The sequence below is a fragment of the Leucopleurus acutus genome (genome assembly GCF_964270905.1).
Source record: "Leucopleurus acutus genome assembly, chromosome: 19".
Lineage (NCBI taxonomy): Eukaryota > Metazoa > Chordata > Mammalia > Artiodactyla > Delphinidae > Leucopleurus > Leucopleurus acutus.
In genome coordinates, this window is record NC_139161.1 from 15,070,218 (window position 1) to 15,089,626 (window position 19,409).

Consider the following 19,409-nt stretch of genomic DNA (forward strand, 5'->3'; position numbering starts at 1 on the left):
GGCAAAATTACTTGGAGTACTAATGATAAATTTAACATCTTTAAATGTTAAATTAAAAAAAGCATTTCAACTTTACATACAGCGTCTATTCATAATCTCTCTGCTAAAATTGAAGATTTATATTTTATAACTTGACTGGAAAATATGCTGATCACTGAATATGAGAATATCAAGGCTCTTTGACTCATCCCCAAATGATTTCCAGATGCAATCTCTTATATTTAATTATCTGTGTTGAATCCAGGTTTTGATTTTAATTTAAATGCTATAACCAGGTCATAAAAGATACATTCAACTCAACCAAGCATAAGTGACATTCTCAGAACCCTGCAACCAAGTAAATCTTTTCAATCATATGAATAATATTAGAAACTGATTTTTCTTAACAACACAATAAGCCCTCAAATCTATGCCATTTCTCTTCTATATAATTTTTCTCCAGAAGAGGGAGGAGTTTCAATTTCTTTGTAATTTCCTCTATTTCTATAAAATGATGTTGGTCTACCAGAGCAATGAATTTTTTAAAAACTGGGCTTGCAGTAGAATTTCCCGTGGAATGTAAAAAACAAGTTCCCCTACAAAACTGACAGATACTGAACCCCACCCCAGTCTTACTGACTTAGAATCCTCCCTAGTTAGAATTTGGCATGGCAATTTTTAACGGCCTCATTCTCAGTTTAAGAAATATGTGGGTACTGTAATAGAACTGTATTAGATTCTTCTACATTAGATGTATCTATACTATAGTCATTCCATGTTGAAAAAGTTTAATTTGGGTATAAATCTATTACCTCTATAGCAACTAATTTCCATTTTTAGACAAGATTCTCAGTCGGTTCTTTGAGAAAGGAAACTGTATTATATGCATAATATAGCCAATGTGGAGGTTAGGCTCAAATGACACATAATTTTTACTACAAGTTATTTTCTGGAAAATAAAGCATTTATCACAGACTATGCTTTAAAAGCTTTAACTGTAAAAGCAAAGCTTAAAGATCAAGCCATTCAGAAAGCAGAAAATTGTTCATGGCTTGTGAATTAAAAGGCAAGCCTTATATTTATTTAAGGAGGCTAGTTAATGAGACATAGAAATCTCTTCTGGGCACAGAAAGACAACATTATCTACTCTCCATACTGCAGGCTAAAATGGACATCTAATTAAGCCGCTCCGCTTCTAAAACCTTTCAGTGGTTTTCCCATTGATCTTTTAGTGGTCTCCAGAAGGATCCCAAACTCCCAATCGGATCTCTTCAAGGTTCTACAAATACCCAAGGGAAGAATCTAATGATGGAATTTATAAGGTACATCCTAATACACCAGAAACTACTGAGAGAAGACCAAGAGACAACCCTCAGAATGGGAGAAAATATTTGCAAATGAAGCAACTGACAAAGGATTAATCTCCAAAATTTATAAGCAGCTCATGCAGCTTAATAACAAAAAAACAAACAACCCAATCCAAAAATGGGCAGAAGACCTAAATAGACATTTCTCCAAAGAAGATATACAGACTGCCAACAAACACATGAAAGAATGCTCAACATCACTAATCATTAGAGAAATGCAAATCAAAACTACAATGAGATATCATCTCACACCAGTCAGAATGGCCATCATCAAAAAAATCTAGAAACAATAAATGCTGGAGAGGGTGTGGAGAAAAGGGAACCCTCTTACACTGTTGGTGGGAATGTAAATTGATACAGCCACTGTGGAGAACAGTATGGAGGTTCCTTAAAAAACTACAAATAGAACTACCATATGACCCAGCAATCCCACTACTGGGCACATACCCTGAGAAAACCGTAATTCAAAAAGAGTCATGTACCAAAATGTTCATTGCAGCTCTATTTACAATAGCCCAGAGATGGAAACAACCTAAGTGTCCATCATCGGATGAATGGATAAAGAAGATGTGGCACATATATACAATGGAATATTACTCAGCCATAAAAAGAGACGAAATTGAGCTATTTGTAATGAGGTGGATAGGCCTAGAGTCTGTCATACAGAGTGAAGTAAGTCAGAAAGAGAGAGACAAATACCGTATGCTAACACATATATATGGAATTTAAGGAAAAAAAAATGTCATGAAAAACCTAGGGGTGAAACAGGAATAAAGACACAGACTTACTAGAGAATGGACTTGAGGCTATGGGGAGGGGGAAGGGTAAACGGTGACAAAGCGATAAAGAGGCATGGACATATATACACTACCAAACGTAAGGTAGATAGCTAGTGGGAAGCAGCCGCATAGCACAGGGAGATCAGCTCGGTGCTTTGTGACCGCCTGGAGGGGTGGGATAGGGAGGGTGGGAGGGAGGGAGACACAAGTGGGAAGAGATATGGGAATATATGTATATATGTAACTGATTCATTTTGTTGTGAAGCTGAAACTAACATACCATTGTAAAGCAATTATACTCCAATAAAGATGTTTAAAAAAAAAAAAAACATTCACATTGGGGAAAAAAAAAAAAAAGAAAATATAGTGATCAGTTGAATATCACTTTCAATATGTTGTCCTTTGCAAAAAAATGATATATGCTGACTTGCCTGTGCTGGATTTTGTCATTACTAGCACTATTCTGAGGACACCATTACTATATAGGGTCTTTCTAAACAAAGCAATCTATCTTTGTCAGTATGTTGTTTAGTACAGAAGAAAGTCTCTAAGTGAACATGACCTCCTAGTTCTTAATAATTTTCCTAAGACTAGAAATTCCAATGGTCAATTCAGCCACTTTCTTCTGTGGTTCCAAGATAGTTTCATGGTATATTATATTCCAAGAGGGCTATCATGTCGCTTCATTATTAATATTTTACATTTGTTCAATGTTTCGTAGTTAAAATTTTTTAAATGTTATAATTGATACTTCATTATCTCCTTATCAACCAAGTATGAGGCATAATAAATATTATTTCCCCATTTGAGAAATGTGAAAATGAAACTACCCTAAGTATGCAAGCTATGAAGCGATTTCCCCCAAATCATACAGTTCCTGCATACATTTACATACTAATTATATTGCATATATATCTTTTGTTTATATGACACTTTACAGCTTACAAAGTGATTTCATATTCATGATAAAACTTGATCTTCACAACAATCCTGTCATTATTTCATGCTATACTGGACCAGTATGGTGTAGCTATTAAGAACATAAGTTGTAAAAGCAGACTGCCTGGATTTGAATACTAGTCCATCACTTTCTGGCAGTGTGCTTCCATTTTTCTTTACCTGAAAATTGAAATATAAATGAACCCTACACATCTTCTACCTCCTGGTTCAGTGACTTTTCTGTTATACTATATCACTTTAATTACATTAAATCAATGATACTACTCATTTACTTATTTTATGACGAATTTATTCAGTAAACGCACAAAGCACGCTCTAATCTGAAATCTTTATTTACCATGACCAGGAAGGGGCTACCTGATTTCTAAATGAAGTCGCAAGTCATGTGACTTCATTTAGAAATTACTGCAACAGGCTGTGACATGAAGCATCTCAAAAGCAACCAAATATAAATTTTAGCACCTCAAGAAATGTAGCTTTTTAGAAACACAGGGTCCTTGGCAAATTCTCAGATTGTAATGTCATGTTTCTTGGTCATTATCAGAACAGTCATATTTTAACCTGCTGTGAATATAAAGAGATAAAAAGTAAAATAGATGTTTTATTTATACCAATTTAAATGAAGCTCTCAACATGTATCATTTCTATTTTTTATTCACAGATCACAGCATACTGACATAGTTACAATGTAAATTAGTTAAAAAAAAATCCCTATCACCATGCAGCTTACATTCTTGTATGATATACACAACCCCCTCCACAACTAAATATATAATGTAATAAATTAATAAGAGCTATAAAAAAAATAAAGTACAAGGATAAGGGGATACAGTGATGGGCAGATGCTATTAGATAAAGTAATTAAGGAAGAGGCCTCTCGGAGGAGGTAACATTTGAGCAGAGCACTGGATAAAGTAAGGAAGTGAGTTATGTGGGAAGAACATTCCAGTATAAATGAATGTTTTATGTGTTTGAGGAATGACAGGAAGGCCAGTGTTGCTGGCGAGCTGCAGGTGAAAGGGAGAGGGGTAGGAAATGATGTAGGAGAGGCAGCGAGGGGTCAGATCAGGTAACCCCTTGCTGGTCATGGTAAAGATTTCAGATTTAATGTTAAATGTGGGGGAATACAGTGGGAGATTGAGAGAAGAGAAGTCAAAGGACCAGGTTCACATTTTCAAGGATCACGCTGGCTTCTGTGTAAACAGACTACAGGGGGCAAGAGTGGAAGCAGAGCCCTATTAGGAGGCCATTTATTCAGACAGTAAATATTTATTGAGCACCTACTAATAGTAGACATTGTTCTAGGTGCAGAGGATACAGCCGTAAATAGAACAGGCAAAAGTTCCAGCCTTCTAGCCTTACATTCTAGGAGCTATTGCACTAGCCCAGGCAAGAGATGACAGTGACCTGGATTTAGGTGTACCAGTGGAAGTAATGAAAAGGGATCAGATTTAGCATAAATTCTGAAGACAAAGCCTACATAATTTGCTGAAAGAGTGAATGTAGAGTGTGACAGAGTAAAGCCAAGAATGACTCCAGTGCCTTTGTTTTATGCCTGTAGGTGATGCCACCTATTCAGACAGGAAACTCAGTAGAAGGAGCAGGTTCTGGGGAAAAATGCAAGAGTTCAGTTTTTTGACATGTTAAATTTGAGATGTATCTTGGACACACAGGTAGAAAAGGTAGTGTAGGCAGCTAAAAATACAGATCTAGAGTTAAGGGGAAAGGCAGGGCTAGAGATAGTTTAGGAGTTAAGACAGTATTTAAAGACATAAGAATGGAAGAGTTTCAATCTGATTAGAATCTCCAGGTATTTGAATTTTACAGAAACTGCCCACGAGATCAGAATGTGCAGCCAGAAAAACCAACGACCTTAGGAGTGAGAATATAAAGAAAGGAAAAGTCTGAGGAGAGCGCTCTGGAACATCTGAGCATTAACCACATGATCGACAAATATATTCAAATAATCCTTGTACACTTTATGGTGAAGCTAACATATGACATAGAATCTTCACCAACATTACTGAGAATACGCAATTTGAATTTAATTTGTCATCTTCTGAGTAAAATGGTTCACTACCGGACGTTCATTTTAAAGATTAAGACCGCATAAATGAATCTGAGTCTAATACTTCTTTTGCTACATTTTAACTGAAAAGAATGGAATAGACAAAAGAAAAAAGTCTATGAAATAATAATTTTTTCAAATTGCTAATATTTTTAACTTTCTGAGATAAATATCTAGATCATTAATTTTTCGGATTTTCTAATATATGTATCCAAAACTAAAGTTTTTTAAAGCATATTTTATATACTACAAGTTTTATTATATTTCGTTTTTTATTATTTCCGTTTAAAATCTTTTCCAATTTCTTGTGATTTTCTGACTTAAAGACTACTTAGGAGTATATCAATATCCCAACACTTGGGGATTTTGATTTTCTGAGTTATCTTTTAGCTATCATTTTCTATGTTATTTTATAATTGATTAATTCTACTATGGTCACAGTAGTTGAAATCTTTTGACATTTGTTGAGATCTGTTCAATGGATCAGCATATTGTCAATTTGGCAAATAATCCATGTGTACCTGAAAACAATATGTATTCTGCAATTTGGGGGTGCGGTGCTCATATATATGTCTATTTTGTTTGTTGGCTTATTTACTTATTTATTTCCTCATTCATTCAATAAATAAGTCAAAACCTTAAAGTGGCTTTTTAAACTTAAGAAGGAAACTAAAAGACGTTCTATAAACTGAAGAAATATAGTGATTATGGAAAATTAAGTTATATCTCCAGGCCTCAAAAGGCACTCTATACTTGGGATTATTCTTCTCAGAACACTGACACCCTGCAACATTTTTCCTTTCCTGGTTATAATAGGCTGTTTCATCCCATGTTTCACTAAGTTAATAGGAAGCAGTTTACCTGATTTTCATCCTGTACTTCCATGTTGTATTGGTCACCTGGCTGAACTTCCGTGACTTTCTCTCCAAGGAGGAAACCCAGACGAGTCATGAGTGTGTTTGCTGCCTCATCTACAGATGGAGGGGGACCAAGTTCTTGTTCAGCATCACCTATAACAGGAAGACATTGAAACACCTGAATCTATCAAAATAAAATGGCCAATTTTGCAACTATTTTTACATTCAGTTTGGTCATTTCCTTTGTTTTCACATTCTAAATGCAAAATTACTAGGTCCTTGACTAGAAGCTGATTTTTCCACTGTTACATATTATAATTGATAGTCTACTCAGAATCCTCAATATATTTACTTGAAACCCTTGAATTTGAGAGAATGTTTTTGTAACTCACTGAATAGAAGTTTCCCATTTCTTTGGCAGTTAGCCTTCCAATACAAGTCCTAGTCTTGGGATCTAGTCCTGGCCATAATCACCACCTTCATTCAGGTTCTTTTATCTTTTTTTTCCTTACAGTTCGTGTAAATATCCTTTTTTATTTTAAAATCAGTTCAAACTTACAAAAAGTTTCAAGAATAGTACAAAGAACATTTTTTTCCTTAACCATTTGAAAATATAGACATGATATCCCATCATGCCCAGACAGTATGCATTTCCTATAAACAAGCAATTCTCTTACATAACCACAGTACTAGCAGAGAAATCAGGAACCTAACATTTTACATTATTATGATCTCATCCACAGACCCCATTTAAGTTTTGATATTTATCCAGTAATGTCATTTCTAGCAAAAAGATCCAATTCAGGATTAAGCAACTGCACTGAGTTCTTAGTTCTCTTTGACTCCTTTAATCTCGAACAGTTCCTCAGTCTCATCTTAACTTTCATGATCTTGACACTTTTGAAGCTTACAGGCCAGCCATTTTGCACAGTGTCCCTCAATTTGAAGTTATCTCATGACTTAACTCAGGTTATGCATTTTTGGCAGGACTATTGCAGAAGCAATGCTGTGTTAACTTTGATCACTTGGTTATGGCAGTGTTTACCAGATATTTCCACGCTAAAATTATACTCTTTCTCTTTGTAATTAATAAGTATGTAATGGGGGGATACTTTGAAAGTATGTAAGTATACCATTCTTCAACAAACTTTTAAATTAAAAAAAATTTTTGTGATAAAAATACACGTAACAAAATTTGCCATTTTAACCATTTTTAAGTGTACGATTCAGTGGCATTAAGTACATTCACAATGTTGTGCAACCATCTCCATTTTCAGAACTTTTTAATCATCCCCCAGAGAAACTCTGTATCCACTAAATAAAACTCCCCAATCTCCCCTCTTACTAGCCCTAGTAACCTCTATTCTACTTTCTGTCTCTATGAATTTACTTATTCTAGGTACCCCATATAAGTGGAATCACACAGTATTTGTCCTTTTATGTCTAACTTATCTCACTTTGCAAATTTTCAAGGTTCATCCCATGTTAGATCATGTGTCCGAATTTCACTCCTTTTTATGGCTGACTCCATTTTATGTACATACCACATTTAGTTTATCTATTCATCTGTCCATCAAGTTGGACACTTGAGCTGTTTCCATCTATTAGATATTATGAATAATGATAGTATGAACACTGGTGTATAAGTAGCAGTCTGAATCTCTCAATAAAACTTTGCCCACTATTTTTAGCATCCATTAATGTTTCTTGGTAGAATTACTATCATGCTTGCCAAATAGTGATATTTTCTAAATCCATCACTCTTCTATAGTTTAGTTTCTTTTCCTTTACCTATCTACCTACCTATCTGAACTCAAAGACTCCTATCTTACTCAATGAGTTATAACCTGTTACTATTATTATTAATTTTGATGCTCAAATTGTCCCAAAGTTGGCCACGTAAGCCCTTTCGATTTGGCTCCTGTAACCTTCTGATATATCCCTGTCATTTTCTGAGCACTTCTTTGCTTTCTGGCATCAGATGTTCCAGGCTCATCTTGTACTTTCCCTGCCCTAGCCCTAGAATCAGTCCTTTTCCCAAGAAGAGTTGGTTTTTTTTTTTTTTTTAGTGGGGAAAGGTATTTAGAATATCAGGTATGCTCATTGCCATCAGGATGTCACTGCCCCCCAGGTCCACTCCATCGACAGAGTTAGGCAGTATGCTCATACACTTATATACATACACACAACTCTATATTCATTTTTATTTGTAAATCCATATACAAACATACACTCTAAATGTTCACAAAGATGCTCCAATTCCAATTCATACCATAGGGTTAATTCTAGACTTCTTCCTTTCCAAAGTTATAACTCTGTTCTCCAATAGTGAAAAATCTGGTTCTTGTTTTCCTTATTTAATACTATACTTATTTAATCTATCCCCCTACATGTAACAAATCTCACCGCTGCTCATTGCCACCCTGCACAAAGGTGCACTACTCACCCTGGTTGGGTTCCTACCCTATGCCAGATGGCCCTGAGCTATCATTTTCCCCACAGTCAGGGTCATTTTTTCAAAATAATTCATATACCATAAACTCTGTCCTCTTAAAGTATACAGCTCAGTGGCTTTAGTCTCTTCATAAGTTTATGGAACCATCACCACTTTCTAATTCCAGAATACTTTCATCACTCCAAAAAGAAACCCCATTCAGGTTCATTTTTCTGCCCTGGAATTTAGACCCCTAAAATTCCTGATCTCTGGCATTCATTTTAATCCTGTGCTTCCAGACTGCTACACTCTTCCCATACAATTAGCTTTTAACGCAATTTTCTTTTTTCTTTTTTAAGAGCTCAGATTTTATTGAACGTGTTACTAAAGAGGTTTAGTCAAAAAGACCAAAGCCCATGTCATCATCAGACTCTTCAGATTCTTCTTCCTTTGCTTCCACTTTCTTCTCCTCAGCTGGGGCAGCAGTGGTGGAGGGGCCAGGACCTCCTGCCGGTGCAGCCCCAGATGCTGGGGCAGGTCCACCTGCCCCTGCATTGCAGATGAGGCTCCAGATGTTGACACTGGCCAAAGCCTTTGCAAACAAGCCTGGCCAGAAAAGTTCAACATTTACACTGGCTGCTTTAATGAGGGCATTGATCTTATCCTCGGTGACTGTCACCTCATTGTCGGACAGGATGAGGCCCGAGTAGGTGCAGGTGAGCGCTGAGTCGGAAGCCATGGTGCGGGCGAGTGCTAGGCAGGGGTTGCCGGGCATGGTGCAGTCGCCAGATGAAGTGAGGGCCTACACCCCAATGCAGCCTTAGCTTCCTCAGAAGGACTGAGCACCTTAGCGGCAGCTGAGGAAACCGTACTTTTCTTTCTATTTAGGCTATTTTTCGGTGGTTCCCAACTACAGGAATTATTCTTTTTCAAACCTTTTCACTGAGGGATGCTGAATAATGTCAGTGTGAGGTTTTTCCTTGGGCTCAATTTATTTCCAAATAGAGAATTTACAGAAATTTATAGACATAAAAAATAGCCAGGGAACTCAACATGATCTATTTTAAATGTGAGGCAGAACTAATTTACCTAAACTGAATATCCCTTTACATTAACTTGATTCATTGTCAGCATTTTTTCAGATTTTGTTTTATGTTCAGATGCACTCAATCTAACCTGTTAACAATCCACAGTAGCACATATCCTACATAGGATATTACAAAAATCTTTTTTTTTTTTTTGGAGTCAGATATGTCCTTCCACCATAGCAAGCATTAACTAGAGTATCATACGGTTTGATGCTAAAATATAATAGCTTAATTTTTTAGGATATTCAGCGTTACACATTAAATCACTCCTAATGGCAAGAAAGTGAGGTTTATGTTCTTATTATTCAATTTAACATTTACCTTAACTTCTCTACTAAAGTCACAAGTTGCAGGTCAGAGGAAGGGACTACAGGTGTATCCTTGTATAGTATTATTGAACTCAAGTGCTCCATCTGTGGAAAATCTATATAGAATTCTCACTGAGGACTTCCCTGGTGGCACAGTGGTTAAGAATCCGCCTGCTGGGTTCAAGCCCTGGTCTGGGAAGATCCCAGATGCCATAGAGTAACTACGCTTGCGCACCATAACTACTGAGCCTGCGCTCTAGAACCTGCGAGCCACAACTACTGAGCCCATGAACCACAATTACTGAGCCCACGTGCCACAACTACTGAAGCCCTTGCACCTAGAGCCTGTGCTCCGCAACAAGAGAAGCCACCACAATGAGAAGCCCGTGCACCACAATGAAGAGTAGCCCCCGCTCGCCACAACTAGAGAAGGCCCATGCACAGCAATGAAGGCCCAATGCAGACAAAATAAATAATAAATAAATTAATTAATTAAAAAAGAAAGTGCCTAGACTGGCATTCAAACCTAATTCTACCAGCGTTAAAGTCCCATTAAAAAAAAAAAAAAAGAATTCGCATTGAAATTACGCCAGAGTAGAAAAACAGGGTCTATATTCCCTTCCCTACTTCTCTGCAAGAGGCAACAAAAACGGATTTCTCTGCCAGAGACCAGAAAGATATCCCAGGGGCTTTATTACCTCTATAATGTCCAACATTATAGACAGTTCCTTATCTCTCTACCTCTGCCCAACTATGATACTCTAACATAAAATCTCAGGAAAAAGCTGTGTTACAAATGCATGCAAATGCATCTTCAAAACAAGTACCCTAAATCTAAAAAATAATACAAATGAGTGTATATACAAAACAGAAACAGAGTTACAGAGATAGAAAACAAACCTGTGGTTACCAAAGGGGAGAGGGAAGGGTGGAGGGACAAATTAGGGGTATGAGATTAACAGATACAAACTACTACATATAAGTAGATAAGCACCAATGGTACACTATATAGCACAGGGAATTATATCCATTATCTTGTAATAATCTATAATGGAATATAATCTGCAAAAATACTGAACCATTATGCTGTACACCTGAAGCTTACACAAGACTGTAGATCAACTATACTTCAATTAAAAACAAACAAATCCCCTATCCGTCATTCAAGCAAATTTCCACCTTTAAACCCTTGCTATGAAGAATTTTTCATTTCGTTACCACAGTGTGTAGAATTTCTAAACTACTGAGTCAACTATTTAATATTATTAAAATTTATCAAAGTCTACTATGATAACAAGAATATTTATAGCATATGAAATTTGAAGTAAACAGTTTCAGGTTAAAATGCTAAATGTAATTATGAAGACATCTATAATAAAATGTAGAAGTCCCTGACCTCTTTAAATTTCACAACATACTACTACACTATACACAAATGGCAGGCAAGAGGTTATTATTATTTTTTCATGCATTATTTGCAAAAGTCCAAATGTTACTCACTTAAGAAAGAGGCTAGGGGAAAAGAAACCAAACTCCTCCTTTTTCTTCTAGGCTCTTATACTCATGTTACTCTTAGTCTTATTATATCACTCTATTTCTCTTAAGTGCTTTTTTTCCTAAATATTAGTTTCTTAAAAAGATACTAATATTTATTATTTTTAAGAAGTCCACAAGCTCATATACTTTATATACATTAAAGTATTTATGGGAGAAATGGTATAATGACCAGGTTTTGCTGAAATTACTACAGAAAAAAAATGGAGAAGATATAGATAAAACAAAGTTGTCAAAATTATTGAAGCTAGGAAATGACTACATAGTAGTGCATTATTTTATTCTCTGTTTGTGAATGTTTGGAACTTGAGGAAAAAACTCTATGCAGGGAAGTTTCTTTTAAATAACTTAGCAGTTCTCAACTGGTGACAATTTTGCCCCCCGGGGAACGTTTGGCAATGAGTGGAGATATTTCTGGTTGTCACACTGCAGGGAGCGGTGCTGCTACTGGCATCTAGTAGGTAGAGGCCAGGGACTCTGCCAAACATCCTACAATACACAAGACAGCTCTGCACAATAAAGGATTATCTAGCCCCGAAAGTCATCAAATAGTATTGAGGTTGAGAAACCCTGAAACAGCTAGAATCACCTTATCCTTTAAAATCTGTCAAATTGGATGAACTCTTAACACACAGTCAGTAGGAAAACCAGTGTCCAACCTGTGACTTCCATGGATTCTTAAAATTACTTCAATTTCTAACTTACAATGAATTTTTAGTCTTTGGGCTATTTCTTTCCTGAGTGTAGGGTCTGTTTTCTGCACTACTAGATTCTGCTGTAATCTTTTCAGTCTTCAACGAACCTTAGTCTTATGGTGGTGTGTGGACAGGACTTTACTGGGGTTACAGTGTGCTTGTTAAGGGTGGGGGATTATATCATGGCACAGAACAATTAAATGAAACTAAAAAATATGATATATCTCAAATTTTCAGATTATCTTTTATTAATTATAATAACAGCTAGCACATATGGGGATTAATAATATGCCAGGTACTGTTTCTAAGTACTTTATATACATTAACTCTTTTAATGATCATAACCACCCTATGAGGTAGGCACATATATCCCCTTCTTATGAATAAAGAAAGTGAAGCACAGAGGGATGAGTAACTTACCCAAATTCATAAGCTAATAAGTAGCTGATCCAGAAAATCTGGATCTAGAACTCAGGCTCTTAACCCCTAAGCTCTACTGTCATCCTTGATTCCAGTCTCTCACCATTTTGTTGGGCATCACTTCCTACCTCCCCTCTGCCCAGGGTATTTGTTCAAAACTCTCAAAATTCCTCTTAAATCCTCATACCAAATATTTTACCTATCTTTCTGTCTCATCCATGACCATCCAGGCGATGTGAAGAAGGTGTCATCTTCATAACCAAACACGCCCAATTAAGGTATGTCCCTAAACAAAGACAGTACTTTTCTTGAGTGGAATTCTACTGTGACTCCTTATAATAATGATGAATTTGGAGTATGATACACAACAAAACAAGATGGCTGGTAGGTTGTTGGAAAATAATCACCGTGACACTATTATACACAAAATAAATCATATCATTCATACATTATGTTGATTAAAACTCTTGAAATTTATCTTGGCTATTTGGGAGCAGTGTGTTTATGCAATAGGCTTTGCTCCCAGAATACTGAATGAGGAATACAGCATCGTAAAACTAAAGGATTCTTATGCTTGGATATTTTTTCCACAGCAGAAGTGGTTATTGAATGTTTATCAAATGCCTTTTTTAGCCTCTATGAAGAAAACTAGTTGTTTTTATTTCTCTTACAGCTATTAGTATGATGAACTATTTTAATGGATTTTGTAATTTTGAAAAGCCTTCATTAAAGTTAATAGGAATTATTATTAAACATTAAAAAAAATAAAGGATTTAAAATTCACATGGGAATGGAAAGGTCTAGGAATAGTAAAGAAAATGTGAAGAAGAATGACTGCTATTACTTAATATCAAGGTTTAATCTAATGCTAAAGTAATTAAGACAGAGTATGATTGGTACAAGCATAGATAAAATGACCAGGAGAACAGAATAAAGAATCCAGAAACATATCTATACATGTATATTCACCTTATTTGGACAGAGATGCCATTGCAATATTTTAGTAATCAAATGGCGTTTTCAATCTTTGGTGACGGATCAGTATGTATGAATAAAAATGAAACCTGTCCCAACCTCATCCCATACACAAAAATCAATTCCAGGTGGATAAAAGACCCAAATACGAAAGATAATACATTTTCTGGAAGATAGCCTAATAGAATAACTTCATGAACTAGGACTAGGCAAAGATTTCTTAAACAGAACACAAAAAAGAAAAGATGGGTAAGTTTATTAATGAGAAAAACTTCTGTTCACCAAAGACTCCATTAAAACAGTAAAAAGGGGCTTCCCTTGTGGCGCAGTGGTTGAGAGTCCGCCTGCCGATGCAGGGGATACGGGTTCGTGCCCCGGTCCGGGAAGATCCCACATGCCGCGGAGTGGCTGGGCCCGTGAGCCATGGCCGCTGAGCCTGCGCGTCCGGAGCCTGTGCTCCGCGATGGGAGAGGCCACAACAGTGAGAGGCCCGCGTACCGCAAAAAAACAAAACAAAACAAAACAGTAAAAAGGCAAGCCATAGAGTGGGAAAAATATCTTTAGTTCATACATCCAACAAAGGACTTGTATTTAGAATATACAAAGAACTCGTACAAATCAATAAGAAAAATAAAGACAATACGATTAAAAGATGAACAAAAGAAATTCCACACGGGAATTTACAAAACTCCTGTTTTATACAAAATGTTCAACATTGTACGGAAATGAAAATCAAAACCACAATGAGATACCACTACGTATGTGTAGTGCAGGATAGCATACAAAAGAAACAAACCAAAAACACCTGATAATATGGGGTAAAAGGACAGTTAAATCCTGTTGTACTGGTGTGAATGTAAACTGGTAGCATCAAATCTGGAAAAAAATTCAGACTGGGGACTGAAACCCCATGACCCAGCAAGTCTACTACTAGGTATATACCGAAAGGAAAAGTATATGTAGGGGCATCAAAATAGATGTAACAAACATTCATAGAATTGTTCATAATAGCCAAAGTTGAAAATGTCCATCAACAGTAGACATACAATGAAATATGACAGCAATGAAAGAGAATCTCACAAACATACTACTAAACAAAAGAAGACAGACTCAAAGGAGTACATACTAAATGACTTCGTTTATATAAAGTTTGAAAACTGGTAAAAGAAATCATTGATAATGCAGTCGGAACAGTGGTCAAGCTTAGAGGGAACGGATTATGATGCAGAGGAAACATGAGAAAAGGTTATGAGGTGCCGGTAATGTTCTATGTCTTGATTTAGGTAGTGGTTATACAAGTGTGTTCACTTCTGAAAATTTCATAGAGCTGCATAATTATTATTTGTATACCTTTCTGTAATTATGTTATATTTTAATTTTCAAAACTTACAGAAAATGTATTAAGGACATAGGACACTGGGTTTGAGAATGAAACAATATTCACAATACTTTTTTTCCTCCAAGAAAGGAGTCTACAGCTATGAAAAACTAACTAATGCTATATATAATTAAAAATTGAGTGTAAAATAAAAAATTATCTGACCACTCCCCTCTTACATCCGTTAACTTAAAGTGGAGCAACGACCTAAGGATAGAGAGAAGCCAGTATATATACAAGAAGTATTTTGTAAATTAAAGAAAGTAGTAGAGAGCACAGAGAAAGAACAATTAAACTTGTTCTGGAAAGATGGAGGAAGAAAAGGAGGAAAGAAGGTTTTTTGCAGGAGGCCATACTTGTTTGATTTTTTAACAGTAGAGTTAAGGAAAAAGAGCAGAGGGAGGAGCAATTTTCAGATTCAAATTCTGTAAGACTTACCAGTTCAACACAAAGACAGAATTCTGAGATCAAAACTGAGTGATATAGCATATTCAGTATTGTTTTAAAAGAGTGTTTTAAGTTTATTTCTGGAATAATAATATTGATAGTTGTACTAGTAGTAATAATAACTTATTGAGGCATTACTGTCTGGTACTCTTCTAAGTGCTTTACATGTATTAAATCATTCAATCTTCACAACACCTTCCTTATCGTACAGAGAGTAAAAGTGAGGCACACACAGATCAAGCTTTTGCTCGCCCACAGTTACACAGTTAGGCAAGTGACAGAGTCAATGTTGAAGTCCAGGCTGCCTGGCTGCTGGACTCATTATTTTGCCAGGAAACATGTGATTATTAAGTACAAATTGTTTAAATGGTTATTTTATTTATTAATGGGATCCAGCAGAATAACCTCCATGGACAATACAAGAAAGCATGAATTAATTCAATAAATATTTACTAAGTACTTTCTGTGTGTCCAGCACTGTGTGAGGTATTAGATCACATTTGTGAACAATGGGCACAGTCCCTATCCTTAAGGAGCTTATAGTCTCGTGGGGAAAAATGGAAAATAAATAATTTGAATCATAGCAAATTAAACTCTGAGAAATATAATGCAGGCAAGAAATAGGATGCTGTAAAAAAGCAAATGCTGAATATTTCAGAATATTTTGGTGTTTTGATGACATCAATTTTCTTTTCAGAGATGGTTTATACTTTACAACATTTGCAAAAAGTATTTTTTACTCTAAGTAGCCAAACTGCAGAAGGATTAAACAATGATTAAAACTGTGCCAAGAAATGAATTCATTTCTTGGATACAATTAGCTAATGTATCCAAATCCCTAATCTGTATTCCTAACATGGCAGGCTACACATAGAACAGTTCCACAGACTCTTTAATTCTCAGCATTCTCTTAGTATTTTCTCATCGGGCTGTTTACATTTTCCTTTATGATCTGTTCATTATAAACTGCTTGTTCTCATCTATTTCAAGACTCAGAACTTCGTACTACATTTAATCAAATAAAGAAACCCATGCTTTCTCTCCAACAGAGTTACAAAACCTGTGATTAGCTTGGCCCAACTGCCAAAGCAAACCTGGTTATATTTTCATTTCTTAGTTCTTAAATGGCAACCTAAATTTCTCCTTTTCTGATGAACATTGGAAATGGGTGACCGACAAAAGCAGTGCTTCTGCAGTTTGCCGCAGGAAGTGCTAAAGTGGAGCTCTACCACATCCTCCCCACGCTGAGCTCCAGATTGTGAGTCACTGCCAGTGATCCAGTGATCAAGAATCAAAGCAACACCACTAGCCCATCTCTACTCATAGAGGCTGACCTGAAAGCATATCCCTACGCTTCTTAGTTCTCTTGGGCATAACTGAAGCAGCGGGGGAGAAAATACATGAAATGATTGTTGATACTGTGGGGTGGGTATATGGGAGGTTCTCTGGGTAGGTTTAAAACTTTACACAATGAAAGATGGTTTTGGCTTGGCCATGTGACTTTATTTGGACCTTGGAATGTTATGAGCAGAGGCTTGAAATGTGCCTGAGCAGTTGGGCTTGTGTTCTTGTGCTCTGGTGATCCGCCAGGAGAAAGAGCTTCTCTCCAGTGGATGCCCCTTCATCCTGGGCCCCAGAATGAACACCCACAGGCCTGAGCCCAACTTGAACCCCAGAGCTGCTCAGCCAACCTGCAGCCTGAGACAGAGCCATCCCAACCCACACTTGCAAATCCATGACTAAAAAAACTGCTTATTTTTTGGTTGCTCTAAATTTTAGGGTGGTTTGTTACACAGCATTATGATGAGCATTTACTTTTTAGGTACTTAATTTGATTCAAATGCAACCATAACTTATTAGTAGACCAAAATGAAACCCTGGTGATTTCTCTTACCATGTATTTTCTGTTCAGTATAACCATTCTCTCATTCTCAACCACTCACCTTCATACCCACTCACTTCTAGCTGTCATCTTATTCCAGGATTCTATTCTATTTCTTACTCACCTATTGATCTTGTCTTTTTAAAGATGTAATTTACATACAATAAATTATATTCCAATAAAGTGTGCAATTCAGTGAATTTTGACAGATATATACATCTGTGAAACTACCACCAAAATTGAGATATAGAACATTTCTATCATCCCCAGAAGTTTCCTTAGGTCCCTTTGAAGTCAAACCCTCTCTCAAACCCTAGCCACAGGCAACCACGTTTTCTATTATCAGAAACAGAAACCACTGCTTTCTGTTATCTTAGTTTATATCTTCTATAATTTTATATAACTGGAATTAAATAGTGTATTTTCTCTTTTGTCTGGCTTCTTTCATTCGGTTTTTGAAATCTATCCATCTTTCAACAGTTTGTTTCTTTTTATAGCTGAGTAGTATTCCTTCGTATGGCTATACCACCTTTTTTTTCTTCCTGCTGATGAACACTGGGTTGTTTCATATACAATAGTTTTTTGGCTTTTATATATGAAGAAACTACGAATATTCTTATAAAAGTCTTTGTGTGGATATATATTTTAACTTCTCTTGGACAAATACAAAGTTGTATAATGGCTGGGTTATAAAGTTTAAACATTTAACTTTGTAAGAAATTGCCGGTTTCCAAAGAGACTGTTCACACTCCCAAGTAGTGTGTAAGAGTTCTAGTTGCTCCATATCCTCGCTAACGCTTCGTATTGTGAGCCATTTTGATTTTAGCCATACCAATGGGTGCACAGAGGTATCTCATGGTTTCACTTTGCATTTCTCTGATGACTAAAGATATTGAACACCTTTTCATGTATTTACTGGCCATTCTTATATCTTCTTTTGTGAATGTTTCTCCAAATCTTCTGTACTTTAAAAAATTAGGTTCTCTTCTTATTATTTGTAAGAGTTCTTTATATTGGATACAAATCTGTCAGACATATGTATGCTAATATTTTTCCTGTTCTATGGCTTGCCTTTTCCTTTTCTCAAAAGCCTCTTTTGAAGAACAAAAGTTTTAAATTTAAAGATAAAGCCCAACTTTTAAATTTTTTCTTTTATAGCTCACACTTCTTTTGTCCTATCCAAGAAAACTTTGCCTACCTTAAGATTGCAAAGATTTGCTCCTAGCTCTTACATTTAGGTCTATGGTACTTTAAGTTAACTTTTGTGCATGGTATGATGTAAGGATTGATGTTCACTTCCCCACTGAATTTCCCTGACACCTTTATTGAAGAATAATGGAAGTCCTTTAACTTTGCTGTTCTTTTGAAAAAGCACTGGGGCCACTCTAGGTCATTTGCATTCCTATAAAAATTTTAAAATCATGTAAATTTCTAAATTTATAATCATGTAAATCTTATAAATTTCTACAAACATTTTTTTCTTGGGATTGTAGTAAATCAAAATTGCTACTTTAGCAATACTGAATCTTCTAATCCATAAACGATATCTTCATTTATTTGGATCTTTATCTCAGCACTGTTTTATTTATAATTTTTAGTGTACATGTTTTGTTGAATTTATCCCTAAATATTTCATGATTTTGGATGTTATTGTAAATGAAGTTGTTTTTAGATTTAATTTTCCAATTGTTCTTTGCTAGAATATAGAAACACTCCTGATTTTTATATACTGACCTCACTGTCCTTCTTTTATACTTACATAAATGCATTTATATAAATGTTATTGGAAATGTATCTTGCAAGTATTAGTCTGTGTTTGTGTATTGCTCTGCTAGTATATAAACATATAATATAAAGGTAGTTAGAGTTGGGGTGGGAATCTCCATGTCCACATAGAACACTGACATATCGAGGCAGCTTATCAGAGGCTTGCTTTACACCAAATTTGGGAGAAACAATGATGAGACACTCAGGTATTACCTAGTTCTGGCATTAGGATTCTTAAACAGGAAAGGAAGATAGTCACAGACTATCTTCTAAATTCTCAGGCAAGTCCATAAATACTGACATATATGGAAACTTTCTTTTAGTGCTCCTAGGGGAAACAATTTAGGGTGGAAGACGAGATGCCACTTCCAGTACCTTCGAACTTAACTGCAGGAACCTGGTTCTGAGTTCTTCCAGCTGCGGATAAAGGTAAGGGGAATGGAGGTGGTGT

The 19,409-nt window shown here is 35.9% G+C and overlaps 2 protein-coding genes across 2 annotated transcripts in view; both read right to left on the reverse strand.

Moving 5' to 3' along the window:
* Window positions 1–19,409, reverse strand: part of TANC2 (tetratricopeptide repeat, ankyrin repeat and coiled-coil containing 2) — a gene marked incomplete at its 3' end in the record, with an annotated part of 353,474 nt that overhangs the window by 146,238 nt on the left and 187,827 nt on the right. Inside the window, exon 6 of the mRNA XM_082861750.1 lies at window positions 6,015–6,163. Coding sequence (XP_082717876.1) covers window positions 6,015–6,163 — 149 coding nt within the window. The remainder of the gene's footprint in view (window positions 1–6,014; window positions 6,164–19,409) is intronic.
* LOC309975897 (large ribosomal subunit protein P1-like) lies at window positions 8,830–9,219 on the reverse strand (the record flags this gene model as incomplete). Its single annotated transcript, XM_082861241.1, has 1 exon — window positions 8,830–9,219. The coding sequence occupies one exon, from the start codon at window positions 9,217–9,219 to the stop codon at window positions 8,839–8,841; it is 381 nt and encodes a 126-aa protein (XP_082717367.1). The 3' UTR covers window positions 8,830–8,838.